At 44.6% G+C, this 15,206-nt stretch overlaps 3 protein-coding genes across 7 annotated transcripts in view; 1 reads left to right on the top strand and 2 right to left on the bottom strand.

Annotated features, from left to right (window-relative positions):
- dchs2 (dachsous cadherin-related 2) overlaps positions 1-4,440 on the bottom strand; it is a 28,991-nt gene extending 24,551 nt beyond the window's left edge. Inside the window, exon 1 of one of the 2 annotated variants that reach the window (XM_086211892.1) lies at positions 2,286-4,440. In XM_086211892.1, coding sequence (XP_086068018.1) covers positions 2,286-4,007 — 1,722 coding nt within the window. In that variant the 5' untranslated portion in view covers positions 4,008-4,440. The remainder of the gene's footprint in view (positions 1-2,285) is intronic. The other variant, XM_086211891.1, reaches the window with a different exon arrangement.
- On the top strand, positions 1,134-9,156 carry LOC147257752 (uncharacterized). 3 transcript variants are annotated; one of them, XM_086211897.1, is made up of 8 exons: positions 1,134-3,655; positions 3,759-3,901; positions 5,301-5,381; positions 5,487-5,623; positions 5,707-5,907; positions 5,982-6,184; positions 6,761-6,901; positions 7,079-9,156. In XM_086211897.1, the coding sequence occupies exons 4-8, from the start codon at positions 5,487-5,489 to the stop codon at positions 7,285-7,287; spliced, it is 891 nt and encodes a 296-aa protein (XP_086068023.1). In that variant the 5' UTR covers positions 1,134-3,655; positions 3,759-3,901; positions 5,301-5,381; the 3' UTR covers positions 7,288-9,156. The 3 variants fall into 3 exon arrangements, with proteins under 3 accessions (XP_086068023.1, XP_086068021.1, XP_086068022.1); XM_086211895.1 differs by having other exon boundaries at positions 5,217-5,623; XM_086211896.1 differs by lacking the exon at positions 5,301-5,381 and having other exon boundaries at positions 3,759-5,300.
- Positions 6,954-14,149, bottom strand: plrg1 (pleiotropic regulator 1). Of its 2 annotated transcripts, none has more exons than XM_086211893.1 (15): positions 13,985-14,149; positions 13,660-13,766; positions 12,408-12,544; positions 11,791-11,844; positions 11,040-11,133; positions 10,765-10,855; positions 10,581-10,679; positions 10,400-10,492; positions 9,968-10,117; positions 9,781-9,882; positions 8,826-8,928; positions 8,585-8,693; positions 7,852-7,991; positions 7,573-7,766; positions 6,954-7,485 (listed from the first exon to the last, which is right to left on the bottom strand). In XM_086211893.1, exons 1-15 carry the CDS (start codon positions 13,991-13,993, stop codon positions 7,426-7,428), a joined length of 1,542 nt encoding a protein of 513 aa, XP_086068019.1. In that variant the 5' UTR covers positions 13,994-14,149; the 3' UTR covers positions 6,954-7,425. The 2 variants fall into 2 exon arrangements, with proteins under 2 accessions (XP_086068019.1, XP_086068020.1); XM_086211894.1 differs by having other exon boundaries at positions 6,955-7,485; positions 11,791-11,841.
- Between the last annotated feature and the right edge of the window lie 1,057 nt (positions 14,150-15,206).

Here is a 15,206-nt window from a genome sequence, read left to right as displayed (position 1 = left end):
AAATTCAGAAACAAGACTCCACTCTTCCTGTCCATCCTAGCCTACCTGCCAAATGATTTGACAGACTTGTAGTTTTTCCAGTTTTTATTTCAACTTGTGTAGTTTGTGTTTCAGCTCGTACTGGGGATTTGGATTTGTTGTGGAATAATCTTTGCTCAAATGAGTGCACGAATTGCGATTAAGAACGCTTTTCATACAAGCCAGCATACATTATCAACAATCCGGTCTTTATTCCTCCTCAGCTGCAGTAAAAAGTACCACGCTTACTTGTTTTATTGCTGCGTTTATGGTATTTGATCCGCAACTTCAAAATGAAACTGTAAATGAAACAGCAAAGGTGGCGTCATCGTAGTGGCGAATCATTAAAAGGTGTTTTGTTCCGCCAAAGAAGGTCAACACAATAAAAGCATAAAAATCTAATCTGAACTGAAGATTGAGGACACGCCGGTGCCTCCTTTCATGTCTCCGTGTTCTCACGACAAAGCCCCCCCCACCTCCAACGGCGGGAGGGGTCATAAAGGTGCTATCGCCTCCCACTTTATGAACTCTGATCGTAGACACCTGGGTCAAGGTTCTATTCAAACCACACAAGACCCACGTAGGACAACCAGCGCCGTATGTTCATGTCAAGTAGATAAACGCCCAACATTTTACACGGTTCAGGTCCTCTCACAGTTGATAAGTAGAAGCAGTAAACATATACAGCTCCTACATGCTGGGATGGATCATTTTCTGAGCTGCATGCTGTCATAACGCTCATATTTGGGAGTTCCTGACAGCAAAACGAAATCAGAAATTAGAGTGTGGCCTTAAGCAACACCACTGGTGCAGTTAATATGACAACCATCACTCACTGATGCACATTGACTTATTACTTAGCTATTATTTAATGGTTAATTAAGCATTACTTACAGTTAACAAAGCATTAACTAAGTGTTATTAAGGTCCCCTACATTTTAAAGGGCTACTTTTTAGGTGATTCTTCCTTTCTTTCTGAAGGCCAATCAGTGACCATTTGCTTCTACTTTTATCACGCTTCTTCTCCTTCGTGTTGGTTTTCTGAGGATTTCTCAAGTTTTACACACACACACACACACACACACACACACACACACACACACTTGTTAGGTTGATGTAAAATGCTGCACTGAAGAACGATAACTATGCTGACTTTTCATCAAAATTATTCGAATGTAAAACATTGGTGGACTTTTGGTCGTTAACAGACAATTCGCTGCTAAATAAGAGTTCTGTTGTGATTGTGCTCCAGCTCGTGCCAGGCAGCAGGAGAGTGGTACCAAGCATCACAACTGTTATGTCGAAGCCACAGAGCTGTGTGTGTGTGTGTGTGTGTGTGTGTGTGTGTGTGTGTGTGTGTGCGTGCGCGCGTGTGGGTGTTATTTGAGGAACACTAGTGCCTTTGTGTCAACAAACTGAGGGTTACATTTATTTTATGACTTCCAAGAAAGAGAGAGTGAGACGGTGTGTCACTCTGCTCTGGAACGGATTTCTCAAACAAAGCTCATCAATTTGTGACAGAGATCCACTGGTCTGGACTGTACTGGATCAACCCTAAAAAAAAGGAGCCGTGTGTTCTTGGGAACTTGTATTGAGTCAAGGACAGATATGACATCACATTGACCTTGACCTTTGACTGTCAACCTCGTTCATCTCTGAGTCCAAGTGGATATTTGTGACAAATTCTTATGTAATTCCCAAAAGATTTTGGTTTTAAGATTAATGAGAACAAGACAGATTGGACGTATCTACATACAAGCACACGAAGGGCACACAGGCTGTAGAGGTCATGTGATCAACAGTGCTGGTTTGTCTCCCTGTTAGCAAGTTAACTCGAGAAGTTGTTGATGGATTTCGATGAAATTTGGTAGGATGATAGAACTTTGGTTCACTAACAATTGATCAGATTTTGGGATTGATCGGGGACCAGGCCCCGATCTGATGACCTCATTACCTCCTCGGTGGAGTTAGATGTTCTTACAGCGCCCTCTAGTTGTGGATGTTCCGATATGGGCAAGAAATTTAACTGGCAAGATGAACGAGAGGAATCCACAAACTCGTGTTTCACCCGAAAGAGATTTGAAATTTTTGCTTCACAAACACGTTCATATGAGTGTTGTGAGTAAACTGAGAATCTTGAAAGTCATTTTTGATTGGAATGGAGGCACAATGGCGCGCAGTGGGGTGGTGGCGGAGATCCCTGACACCAGCATGTCATGTGAGACTGTGGTCCTCTCTTTGGTGACCTTTGGTCTTCTTTCACATACCTGGAGGAAGCATGTTCCAGCCTCACGGTGCTCTGGGATGGACACGTTATACAGCTGCTGCTGGAACACCGGCTCGTTATCGTTGACGTCCTCCACCAGCACCGTGACTGTCGCCGTGGCTGAGAGGGCCGGCTCCCCTCCGTCCACCGCCACCACCAGGAACCAGACCTCCACCTGGCTCTCCCTGTCTAGGTCTGCAGCTGTGGTGACCAGACCTGACTCGGGGTTGATGCTGATCAGGCTGTCCTGGTTAGACTTGAGGATGGAGTATCTCACATCTGCATTGACGCCTTCATCGGCGTCTCGGGCCTTCAGCTGGATGAGAGAACTGCCCTGAGGAGCATCCTCTGCAATGCTGACGATGAAGACGTCCTTCTCAAAGACCGGTGGGCAGTCGTTAGTGTCCAGGACCTTTAGGAGAAGGACCGTCTCACTGCTTAAAGGGGGGCTCCCAAAATCAGATGCGTGCACCCTTAACTCATAAAGGTCCTCCTCTTCCCTGTCGAGCTCTGCGTTCACACACAAAGCGTAGAGGAAATCATCCGTCTGCTTCAAGGTGAACTTCCCATCACCCCCCTCCAGGGTGACTGCCACCCTCTCCTCCTCTAAATCCGGGTCAGACACTGAAATCCGGGCAACATAATCCCCGATACCTGCTGCCTCTGACACCACTGCCTCTCCTGTCTCGCTGAGGAACAGCACGCTGATGATGGGACTGTTATCGTTGATGTTTAGCACCTTCACACCAACAAAAGTGCTGCTGTACTCAGGCTGCGCCCCGTTGTCTCTGGCCCTGATGATCAACTCGTGAAAAGCCTGAACCTCGTAGTCCAGCGGCTTGTTGAGATAAACCACCCCGGTAGTTTCATTAATGGAGAAAACCTCAGTCGGGTCACTCTGTCTCCTGTTGATCTCATAGGTGATCCTACCGTTGTCGCCCAGGTCCCGGTCTGTGGCGTGAACCTGACACACAGTAGACAGAGGTGCAGCATTCTCAGGCACAGCAGCGTGATATTCAGTCTGGTTGAACACAGGCGGGCTGTCGTTCTCGTCCAGGATGTGGACGTTGACCTGGAGTGTCCCGGTGCGGACTGGGATCCCCCCGTCAAAGGCCTCAATGGTCAGTCTGTGGAAGTCCTGAGTTTCTCTGTCCAGTCTGCTTGTGAGGATGAGATCCAGACTCAGCTGGTTCTCAGATCCACTGCGATACTCCAGTTGGAACAAGTCCCCCATCTCACTCTCAGTGATTCTGTAACCCTGGATACCAAACTCGCCCTGGTCCTGGTCTTCAGCGCCTTCAAGTTGGAACCGGCTACCTGGAGGGGTCAGCTCCGACACTCCAAGGTTCACCTCCTCTGAGGGAAACACAGGTGAGTGGTCGTTGACGTCCACCACCTCTAGTGTGACTCGGATCATCTCACCTGTCAGAGTAGCTGCCACAAACTCGTACTTGTCTCTGCTCTCTCGGTCCAGGACCACCGCTGTGGAGATGATCCCCGTGTCCGCATCTATCTCCAGATCTCTGAACACATACGAGTCTCTGCTCTCGGAGATGAAGAAGCCAGTGCTCGGCCTGCTGAGACCCGCTCCCAGGTCTCCAACGACTGTTCTAGCGGGTAAACCCTCTTTAACAGACAGCGTCAGGTTGAACACCTGCCCGAGCGAAGGCGCGCAAAACAGCGCCAGAACGAACGTGTGCAGGAACAAGTCTTTGACAGCCATTCCTCCTTTAAACGTGTGAAAAATTAAAAAAAAAAAACAGGCTACATGTTTCCACAGAGAGAAATGTTCTCCTCACTTACACGTTCCGCTCCACACAAATAAATGCGCCGTGCATGTTTGCGCGCAGCAACGCTGACAGTTCTCCATGATAGTGACCGGAGAGAGCAGAAATCTCCCGGGATCCCTCACACACACACACACACACACACACACACACACACGCTGCTGGATGACCACAATAAACCAGCTGTACACTGTGAGCACACCCTCATGAGAGACGACACACACACACCTCCCGCTGATCGCCTCCATCTGTGGCCCTTCACATTCAATTAGGCCGAGAGATTAACGTTTGCACCGATGTGGAAGGAAGCCGGTAGGAAGAACAAACACAGACAGAACAGAAAGAACCGCAAAAAAGAGAGAGATTTACTCGAGATACTACTGAACTACTTGGCCTGGTTCCCATGAAGAGAGAAATGAAGTGAAGAAGAACTCATCGTTCATATTGGGCTAATGCTTGTCCTGTGGTTGATTGGCTCCCTCTGTTGGTAAAGAAAAGTACTGCAGAGGAGCTTTTTCATTGTTGTTGTTTTTTTTAATTTCTTATTTTTACTGCAACCAAACTTAGTTTCTCCATTTGTTAAAGATTGTTGATGTTATTACAACTCACATATTTTGTTTTGGACTTGATTTTCTAACACTGATATACAATTACATTTTTCTGAAAATCAGCTCACAAACTCAAAATCTTATTAGAAGAGCTTTTAAACTGATCTGTGCAAGATAAAATATAAATAAAAGGAATAAAGGGAGGTTTTTTTTTGGTTCAAACATCAACAAAGTGTTAAAAAAAATCTGATATCCAGATTCTGGTGAACGATTGTATCTATTTTCTCAATTTAACTTGAATTATACACAACCCAAAAGGTGAGTTTTTTAAAGTTGAGAGCAGAAAAAAAACAGTATGGTATTTTGAAAAAAAAAAGTTGATTTTATTTATTTATTTTTTTTAGAGGGATAAAGTTCAGGCTTCACACTTCACACTGAAAACACGAAAAGTGCAGGAACTAGTTTTATGGCCATCTTACAGGACTTGCTTGATGATATATTTCATTATTTAAGTCTTTATTCTGTCTGTTTTTTCATGTTTGAACTAAAAAAAAAATTTTAAGTTGGGAGAAAAGGATTCTAAAGAAAGTCTGCCAGTGCCTTACAGGTCAAGGCCTGCCAGTTACCTGGAATCAGGTTCTCCAACCACCTGATTATCACCCTGTGGACCCTTCGTGACAGGTAGCCTGCATACCTCCCCCCTCTGGACCAGTCAGGTGCTGTAACCTAGCAACAGAAGCAACCTGAGCTGTGACAAAACAAGTACCGTTACCACCAAGTCTTTGTCTGGATCTGTTTGCTCAGCAACCTCCAACTCAGAGGCCTCAGCCAGGTTTTGATTCGTCTCCTCTGACTCTCCTGATTAAGATGCCGGCTCATGTCATGCTCTCCTACCAGTGGGACGACCAGGCGCTGGTCAAGAAGATCTACGAGCGTCTCAGAGAGGACGGGCTACCGGTGTGGATGGATGTTGAAGGAGGTGTGACGGGGAACATCAATGACGCGTGAGTATGGAGGAGGAGGAGAGATCAACTTGTGTGTGGTGTTTTATTTCTTTTAAATTGTGTGTGTGTGTGTGTGTGTCCAGGATGGCAGCAGGAGTGGAGGAGGCTGCTGTCATCTGTCCCTTCATGACTCCAGCTTACCAGGCGTCCCGCAGCTGTAAGAAGGAGCTCAACTATGCAGACACCAGGGAGGTCGTCATCGTACCGGTGATGCTGGCCGGAGACTGGGAGGCCAGCGAGTGGCTGGGATTGATCACGGCAGGTCTGCTCTGGGTGGACTTCAGGTGAGGAGCCATGAAGGAGGTGGAGAAGTCAGCCAACACTCGTGAGAGCTCACCTGCTGTCCGCTGTCCCGTAGGCGTGCAGAGGACGAGGAGCACTTCAACATGTGTCTCAGGTCTCTGGAGGAGGAGATCATGTACAATGCCGGTCATCTCCTGATGGTGGAGGAAATACAAACTGAGGAGGTGGATCAGCTAAATACTCCCAAAAAACACCTGAAGAAGAAAGCAGGCCGCGGCTTTTGTCACGCCCTCTCCAACCTGTACATCCATGACTCCGGTAGGCCTGAAATACAGGTGACTCAAAGAGTCAACGCCTTACTTGGGGAGGCAAGAACTCAGGAAAGAAGGAAATCCACTACCTACCTAGAACGAGGTTCATCATTGACAATTAGAAAGAAACTAAAAAAAGTCAACGACATCTGAAAAGTAGCTCAAGTTTAGTCTCATCTTTCAATGCCTCCACCTCAACATCCAGGAATGTGGATGCGGTCAGACACGCTAAAACAAACTGCAGGCGGCTGTTTTATCTGGATTTGAGGCACCAGTGCATTGAGATTTCTGCCGTTTAAAAATGGTGGAACTGACTGTAATTTAGTTTTATGCAGCACGAAGAAAAAAAAAAAAAACTTCAAAAAATATAAACCGAAGAGACAAAAACAAAATCACGGCAAAGTGCCTTTTAAAAACGACTTGGGAAAACCTCACATTGAAAATTCGCAGCTGGATTACTTGTTTGGAGGAGAGAGAATGTTTCAGTTGTGTTTGTGGACAGAAATGTAAGTTTTGTTGTTGTTTTTAAATCTGCGTGGTGGAATGTCTCCGTACAGCAATGTCTTGATTCTTGATTCCACAGGTGAGCAGGGGATCCAGCCAGCTGGTGAGACCAGAAATACCGTGGAGCTGAAAGAGACACCTGGTGATCATTGCTACTGGGAGGAGATCAAGGGCAGTGGCTGTAAATACTACAGGAACGTGGCCACCGGCCGATACCTGGGTGAGCTTCACTGTGACACCACAACAGCAGCTTGTGAAAATGTGGTCTTTATTGATGGAGCAAAAATAAACATCGTAGCGCAAGACGGGGGGGGGGGGGGGGTACGAAAAGAAAAAAAAAAGCTTCCAAGTTTCACATTGAAACGGAAGACAAGCTGTCTTGTCTCGTCCTCCGCAGGGTTCGACCCCGGCAGGGACCAGGTCCACTCAGAGGTCAGTCCGTCTGTGTGTGAGGAGTGGCTGCTGCTGGTGGACCAGATGGACCAGAGTCATCAGAGAGCAGTCATCATCAAGAACAAACAGTCCGGAAGGTTCCTGGCAGTCCAACGTGGGCGCATTCTCGGACTGACGTCATACCAGGAGGACTGCAGATGGCTCTTAGAATGACGCGGGCGAAGACGCTGGCGCGCGGGTCAATAAAACATTAGTCTCGAAAGATTAAACAAAGGAAACCTGATGGGCGCCTATGCGATAGAAAATACATTTCTAAATGTTACTGTGGTAAGACGAACAAATAAAACGACACTAGAATCTTTTTCTCTTCAGGATTTCTGGTTTCCAGTTGACGGGGTGACTCTCTTCCGTCTGCAAAAGAAAACAGAATTGGTAAACAATCCGTCAGCTGCCTTCAGAACTGACGCTGAAATCAGAGACCTCAAAAATCAAACTTACGGCCATGTTGTCCTCTTTGTACACTTTAATGGTCTTGTCTGCCTCCGCGGTGATCAGGCGGCTCTCTGTGTGGTCGAACACACACGAGAAGATCCCAGACTCGCTGTCCAGAGATCCAGGCTGCACGGCTGCGTGAATCCGCTGGAAGTTGTAGCCCGTCCTCCAGTCCCACATGTGGATGGTGCCGTTGTCGGCTACAGAGCAAACATAGATGTGATGCTGCAGACAAAATTCACTCCATATCCATGATGATCTGAAGACCAAGCCATTCATTGATACCTCCAGACACCAAGACGCCATCAGAGTTGACAGCCAGCGTGTTGATGATGGCGTTGTGGCCAGACAGGTTCTGGATGAATTTGCCATCCGGGAACATCCACTGTTTGATGTTATCAGCAGAACCAGAAGCAAACGTGTACCTGAAAGACACAAAAAAAGACTCATGAACAACTTCTTTGACCTGCCATAACTAACTTTTAGCCACTAGGGGGTAGCAGATACAAGTTTTGAATGACAGCGACATTTTTGTAGCTGATATTAAGCTTGGTGGGGAAAAAAACACCCCTTTAAAGATTATTTACTGATGAAAAACTCAAGGTTTCTTTCCACAAAGTATATAAAACCTTTTTGTTTGCTAAACTGAGCGCGTTATTTTAAAATGTTGTCCTTTCCATCAACCTTCTCTGATGGAATATTTAAAAATGTAAGCCTAAAACACGTCGACTGAACCTCACTTCTGTCACCAGGTGCACAGCGAAGGAACTGTTGGTCTCCACCTGATGTATATGGGAAGTACGCAGAGATAAAGTCTGATATTAAACTGAAGCGAATGATTATTCGGCAAATTATCAAGAGCCTTCAAAGTGGTATTCTATTTAAAACACATTTGACATTTCCCAGTGTGACAGAGAAAGAGAGTTGAGAAAGATTCAACTTCTCCCCCCCCCCTTGATAAGTGATTGATTTGATTTTCGTGTGACACTCAATTTACTGACTTTCCGTGTTTGCTTACTGTTTGGGGTGCAGCACCAGTGTTCGGACTGATTTCTTGTGGTTGGTCAGCGTGGCTCTGGTTTTCCCAGCGATCAAATCCCACAACCGGATGGTTGAGTCATGGCTGCCTGTAACAAGTCAATCATACGTCAGTTAGTCATCAGTAGCTCCAAACCAACCCATCACTTGTACTTGTAAGCTCAGCATTAACACAGTGACTATGAAGTACTAGAGAGGAACTAATAAGAGTTTGTCTTTACCAGTGATGATTTGTGGCTCTGCAGCCTGACATCTGACTGTGGCCACAGTGTTGGTGTGGCCCGTCAGTGTGTGAACGTTGGCTTTTGTCCTGATGTCCCACACCTGAGGGGACACAGACGAAATCCTATTAATGCCACTAATGAAAGACACTGACAACCAAAATACAATCACATTCGATCCTTAAGGCATCTGATTGAAACAGACGTAACACCAGCAGTGTGCCCGTGTGGCTACCACATGGTAGAAAACTACCAACCAGTTCACTCTTCAGATTTTGGATGGATCTTGCGCTGGATCCTCAAGTGTTGCTATGCTCAACTCTAGACAGCTGACAACACTTGGCCATGGCCCTGACTGCGCTGGGCAGCAACACGCTGCAGGAGTGATGTCACACGGGCTCATGGTGCTGCTGGACGAGGCTACAGACCTGAGGAGGCTCAAGCTGCCACCCGTAGCCCCACCTGCTCATGTCCCCGTCTGTCCATCATTCTCTTCCCTGCCTCTCTCTCTTTATCTCTGTCCCACTCTTTCCTTCTGTATATCTGTCTTCCTCCGTTATCTATCCCCGTCTCTGCCCTGCTCTCTTTCCCCCCCAAACGGGTATAAAGAACGTCCGTCCCCACTGAGCCTGGATCTGCTCAACGGTCCTGCCTGTTAAAAGGAAGGTTTTCGTCGCCGCTGTTGCAGGATGTGCTTGCTGATGGAGAACTGCTGGGTTTAGATTCATTGAAGGAGTGTGGTAGCGGACCTGCTCTGCTTGTGAAGTGTCATGAGAGAACTTTTGTCGTGATTTGGCACCGTACATACAAATAAAATTGACGTGACTGTCAGGTCCTGAGATTTTGCAGATTTATTTGATATGAATCTCAGTCAACTCAGTACCATCATCCAGGTACGACCAGAGTTCAAGACTTCACCCCGACACACAACGCAGGACACACAAGAAAAACGTACTCTTGCTGTGGCGTCTCTGCTGCATGTCACCAGCACGTCAATGGTCGGGTGTAGGTCCAGATCATACACAGCACTGAGGTGTCCGTGGTAGTGCCTGATGACCTAATGAAAAAGAAGACGTTGTTAAAACACACAGGTTCATGGCTGATAAACACACAAAGAACTCCCTCTCATTCTAGTTGCAAACCTTGTTGTACTCCAAATCCCAACACTTGACTTGCTTGTCCTCTCCACAGGAGAAGAGGTAGGGGCTGCGACTGCTGACTGCCACACCACGCACCGTACTGATGTGTCCAGTGAGAGACAGTTTCAGCTTCCCACTGGCCAGGTCCCAGATCTGTGCAGATGAAGGAAAAAAAACAAAACAAAAAACATACATTAGAGAAACTTCACTAATTTTCTCCGCCCTGATCAGGAGGGATCTAGAAAACTGGCTTGATGTTGTTGACTGTAGAGAGTCAAAAAAGTGAGCAAATGATGGGATTTACTCAAAATAAAAGCAAAAGAGATGAGCAATACGAGTATGATCACGATTACACATGATCGATTATTATTGATGGCACCTTCCTTGGCACTCTCTGTATGATGGGATTAGGAATTATACTCCAGCATAACTCACCTTGATGGTTCTGTCTGCAGACCCCGTCACAAACCATTGATTCCCAGGCTCCACAGCGATGGATCTCACCCAGCCGAGATGACCACTGATGACCTGCCGAGACGAGACACGACACTGTCACTCGGACGAAGAGCATGAACAGCTGCATTTACAGGGAGGCCTTCAAGCAGCTTGTGGTTACCCTGAAGAGCTTCCACGGTGGATGCCACTGTGGTTTGGGCATGGTCGGGGCTTTCCTCATCAGTGAAGAATTTCTGGTCCCGCCTCCTTCCAAGAGCGACTACAGCAAGGAAGACATTCATGAGCAGCTCAGATACTTGTGACACCATACTAGACGGAGGGACTGTGACAACACAGACACATACCAAAGCACTGGACGGAGGGTGAGCTCTCTCCGCTCCACCGGCGTGTCGATGAATGTCTCCGATACTGGCTGCAGTGCGGCTCACGTCCTGCCTGACATTCAACACGGCAAACATTTTTAATTTGTTAATGAGCTGTGGAAAAAGCTACATTTAAATATAAAAAAATAAAATCCCTGTTTATTTTATTAAAAAAAAAAAAAAATCAACGTGGGCAGTGATTATTAATTAGTGACTGTTGCCTCATCTACATTGAACACTGCAGAGGGGAGAGGTACCTGGCCTGCGACGGTGGTAAGGCTAACGCCATGGAGTGAACCCCTGCCTCACTGGGGTTCCTGTGCATCGTTGTGTCAGCGGTCAAAGCTACTCCTGGTGAGGGAAGATCACCACCATCATCAATTTATATTCCCAGGACTTTCCCACATCTCTGAGGGAAATTTTCATGACTTTGATTCCTTGAAATGTCCTAAATGTCAAGCTTCCTGGTTTGAATCCATGTACAGATGGAAAGTGATCACGTGTTTTCTCAGTCAGTCTTCAATGAACCACACACACAGTCTGATGTTCAGGTATTTCTGAAGGAAATTTCCATAACTTTCCCTAAATGTTCTGACTTGATTTATTTTTCTCAAAACCTTTTCCGGGCCTGGAAATTGCTATTTTCCACTTCCACTACTTTTCCAGGTTTGGCATGACCGTACAAACGATCTACTAATATCTTGTAACTTGATACCCATCAAACTGATCAAAATATTACATTAGGTCTTGTTTCTTCCAGTGTTTTCCACTAGAATGTAACAAAAGTCAGTGACACAACCGATACAAGCGGCAGACAATGAAAGGGAGAAATTCATTTTGGTTTTATGCTAAAATAGATTCTTAGCCACAATGAAAAACAGCTTTGCTGATACGCTGAAGAAGATAAAACTCCATGCAGTCACACATTTAGAAAAAAAAAAAGAAAAAAAAATTAGGACAGTGAAATAGGTAGTCCTTAAAACAGCTTGGAAGTTAAATGGTACATACCAGGTCCAGAGGGGTAAGCATGGGTACCAGTGATGAGGTAATCTGGATCATCTACTGACACACAGAACAGAATAAACAAACAAACAAAATATTTGGTTGAGTTGAATGCTAAGGGCTAAAACACACTTTTCCACGGTAAGCAAACGTTTACCTCAAACCAACAGTTCAGGTGTACACGCATGTATTCACACAACTATGAGACATCCCAGTACAAATGTGCTAGAATGTTCTAGCAGAGGTTAATGAAATATTTCTAGCTAAATTAAAAAAAAAAAAAACTGTAAATGAGACATCTTTTGATGATTAAATGAAAAACCAACCAACAAACAAAAACAAAAACCAAGAGTCCAGTTCAATCCACAATTCCAGCTGCTCTGCCTCAGTACACACTCCTGCTCTCCATGAAGGTTCATACAATCAGTTCTGTGCAATCCTGATAACAGAATAGCTAATAGAACATGACAAGAACAACCTCCTTGTTGCAGGAGAAAAATTAACTGTAGCTAATTAACATAATAGTAGATGCTGAGCCCTAAGGGCCATAAAACTAGCTTTTCTGCACAGATGAGCTTCTACATTCTCTCCAGAGTAACACGCAGGCGTGAGTGGATCATCACCTGGCTGCGTGTAGCTCTGCTGGCCGTGCATGCTGCTGGGAAGCTGTGAGACTCGGTCTTTCCCTTCCTTCAACACCGGCATGTGTAAGACTGCACCATAATCCGCTTTCAGCTTCACACCCATCTTCAAATTGTGACTGCAAACACACAAAACACGCTGTTTACTTTCATATCAGACCCATGAATCACAGGAGTGGTGATTCAATGTTGTCATGTTATCAGGAAAAGCAAGTGTTTTAGTAGCACATGTGAGGATATTTGCCTGATATAATGCATAACAATGGAATATAGTTCATTGTTTTACTTTGGTCAGTCTAGACATGAATGATTACCTCTAACTATTTCTTTAAAAATGAAGTAATTGGGAGAAAATAGGAATCTAATAGGAAAAGTAGACAAAAGACTTACGGAATCACCGGCAGATAATTATTAAACTTCAAAAACTATATGATGGATTGAGCAAAGATCTTAAAATCAAGAACCAACACTGTCACCACAGACGAGAATCTGCGTCCCATACAATATAAGTTTGATATGACGCTCATGATCATATGATAATGAATAATATAAAATGTGGCATACACAAGGACACAATAATAAACACTTTCTGGGAGTGTGAGATGGTTTACAAGGGCTGGTTAGAGATCCAAAAGCGGATGACCAACACTTGAAAAATCAAAATTAAATTCACAGCTCAAAGCAGTATCATCCAAAAAGAGGATCAACTAAGTTGAGGGGGTTGCAGGTGAGACGGAGTGTGTGTTTGGGTAAACGTATTCAACTCTGTCGGTGTGCAGGCAAATTAGTATGAGTGGACATGGATGGGTGATGGTGGATGAGTGGTAGAATATGTTGAGGAAGTGTGTATGGGTATGAGTGGGTTAATGATTCTACAGGAATACTGTTACTGGTAGACAAGTATTACTTTTGAGATATAAAATTGGCAATTGTGTGCTGGTACATGTATTTATTCTTAATGGAATTAAGAAAAAATAATTCTATAAAAATATTTAAAAATGATGTATCATGTATACACTTCATTAGATACTTCTGCCCATAATTTAAATTAAAAAAAAAAAAAAAACACCAGAAAAATCCTCGGATTGGTACAAACCTAAACGGATTGTTATCTTTAATTTCACCATTCAAAAACGTTTACATTATTCAGGCAAAGTCTGAACCTTTATTTAAGTGTGAATATTATGCTTAATGTTTGGAATTCAACAGTGGTTAAGTTAAATCACGACAATACCTGTAATCATCCAAGGAAACAGGTTTAGCATGGTCGGACACAAACATGTCATGGGTCCTTTTGAGAGATCTGAAGACCAAAGTGTGGACCGAGTGTTTCTGGACATCCTGTGGAAAAGTAAATAAATAAATAAATAAAAACAGAGACTTTTAACATGTGCTGCAATATCATTAATAAGCTGGAACACACTTCTCAAACATTTAAGGACAACCAATCGTTAATGCTAACAGATCATTCCAGAAATTAGCCGGGCCCTAAAGTACTTGAGCGGGAGCGTAGAAAAGGCAAAAAGACAACAAAAAAAAGCCTTCAAAGCTCAGCTTACCTCCGTCATTGTGGTGATAAATACACGGACTACACACCACAGATGAAGAACCTAAATACACTGCGATTCTAACTCAGCCGTGTTTGAAAATATCACACGCGTAAAAACATGTCTAGCAACACAAACTCACGCTGACCCAACGTCCCGGAAGTCGACAGCAGGAGAACAAGCTCTGATTTTTTTGTCCGCGCCACCTAGTGGCTAGGAGGGGAAGTTAATCAGAGGCCGCAACCCTCTCAAATTTACTTGGTGATTTGACTCAGATAACACGTTTTAATATGTCGATGAAAAATTTCGGAATGATGCAAATAAATACTGGTATTGGTGGAATTACAGCCACAGCACACACAAGCTCAAGTCTGGTTTACCAGCTACATCCCCCATGTTTGCCCTCCAATGTTAAATGGTTATCTTATTGATTGGAGCCAAGCGCTGCCTGCATATGTCAGTGTTAAGCTCATATTTTGTTTCAAAAAAGCCCAACTATGCTAAGAAGGACCAACATTTATCACTGTGTGTTTCAATTTTAGTTATTTTCAAACTGATCTTAAAATCATAAAGGGACTGAATGTGCCTAAAGGCCATTGTCTTTCACAGGTACTGACGCATTCTGGCTTACTTATCTATGATTTGGCAACAATTTGGACTCTAGCCTCAAGGACAACTACTACCAGTACAAAACGCAAAATAAATAAACGGTCTAAATGTGGAGCAAAATCAATACGGCAAATGACACCAAACTGTTTATGAAGAACCCGACACACAGAATTCAGACATTTAATTTAAGAAAGTAAAGATCTGGATGAAAATATTTATCCATGAGCTGGAGGTAATTTGGACTCCTGACTAAGTTACTGAGGTCAGCGAGAGATTCCCCAGGACAAGGACTACCAGCACTAAGTGCAAATATTAGGTTACTTAGGTCAGCGAGAGATTCCCCAGGACAAGGACTACCAGCTCTAAGTGCAAATATTTTATGGAATTTCCCCTTGGGGATAAATAAAGTATCTATCTATCTATCTATCTATCTATCTATCTATCTATCTATCTATCTAAATAAATGACTGTCCAAGTGCTGCGCGGTGGTGCAGTGGTCAGCACGGTGGCCTCACAGCAAGAAGGTTCCACGTTCGAGTCCTGGCTCAGGCACGGGATCTTTCTGTGTGAGTCTGCATGTTCTCCCTGTTCCTGTGTGGGTTCTCTCTGGTACTCCAGCTTCCTC

Source organism: Aulostomus chinensis, chromosome 8 (genome assembly GCF_037954235.1).
Source record: "Aulostomus chinensis isolate RoL2024-O1b breed Wild chromosome 8, RoL_Achi_v1.0, whole genome shotgun sequence".
Classification (NCBI taxonomy): Eukaryota; Metazoa; Chordata; class Actinopteri; order Syngnathiformes; family Aulostomidae; genus Aulostomus; species Aulostomus chinensis.
The sequence above is the reverse complement of the archived record's forward strand: the minus strand, read 5'-3'. Positions and strand labels throughout refer to the sequence as shown.

Excerpts from the sequence above, each read along its gene's own strand:
- LOC147257752 (XM_086211897.1), top strand. The coding sequence starts at position 5,487 with ATGCCGGCTCATGTCATGCTCTCCTACCAGTGGGACGACCAGGCGCTG. Across the intron at positions 5,624-5,706 it reads ACGGGGAACATCAATGACGC|GATGGCAGCAGGAGTGGAGG; the intron begins GTGAGTATGGAG and ends GTGTGTGTCCAG. Across the intron at positions 6,185-6,760 it reads CCTGTACATCCATGACTCCG|GTGAGCAGGGGATCCAGCCA; the intron begins GTAGGCCTGAAA and ends TTGATTCCACAG.
- plrg1 (XM_086211893.1), bottom strand. Across the intron at positions 10,118-10,399 it reads CTGCAGACAGAACCATCAAG|ATCTGGGACCTGGCCAGTGG; the intron begins GTGAGTTATGCT and ends TCATCTGCACAG. Across the intron at positions 7,992-8,584 it reads CTGGTGCTGCACCCCAAACA|GTACACGTTTGCTTCTGGTT; the intron begins GTAAGCAAACAC and ends TGTGTCTTTCAG.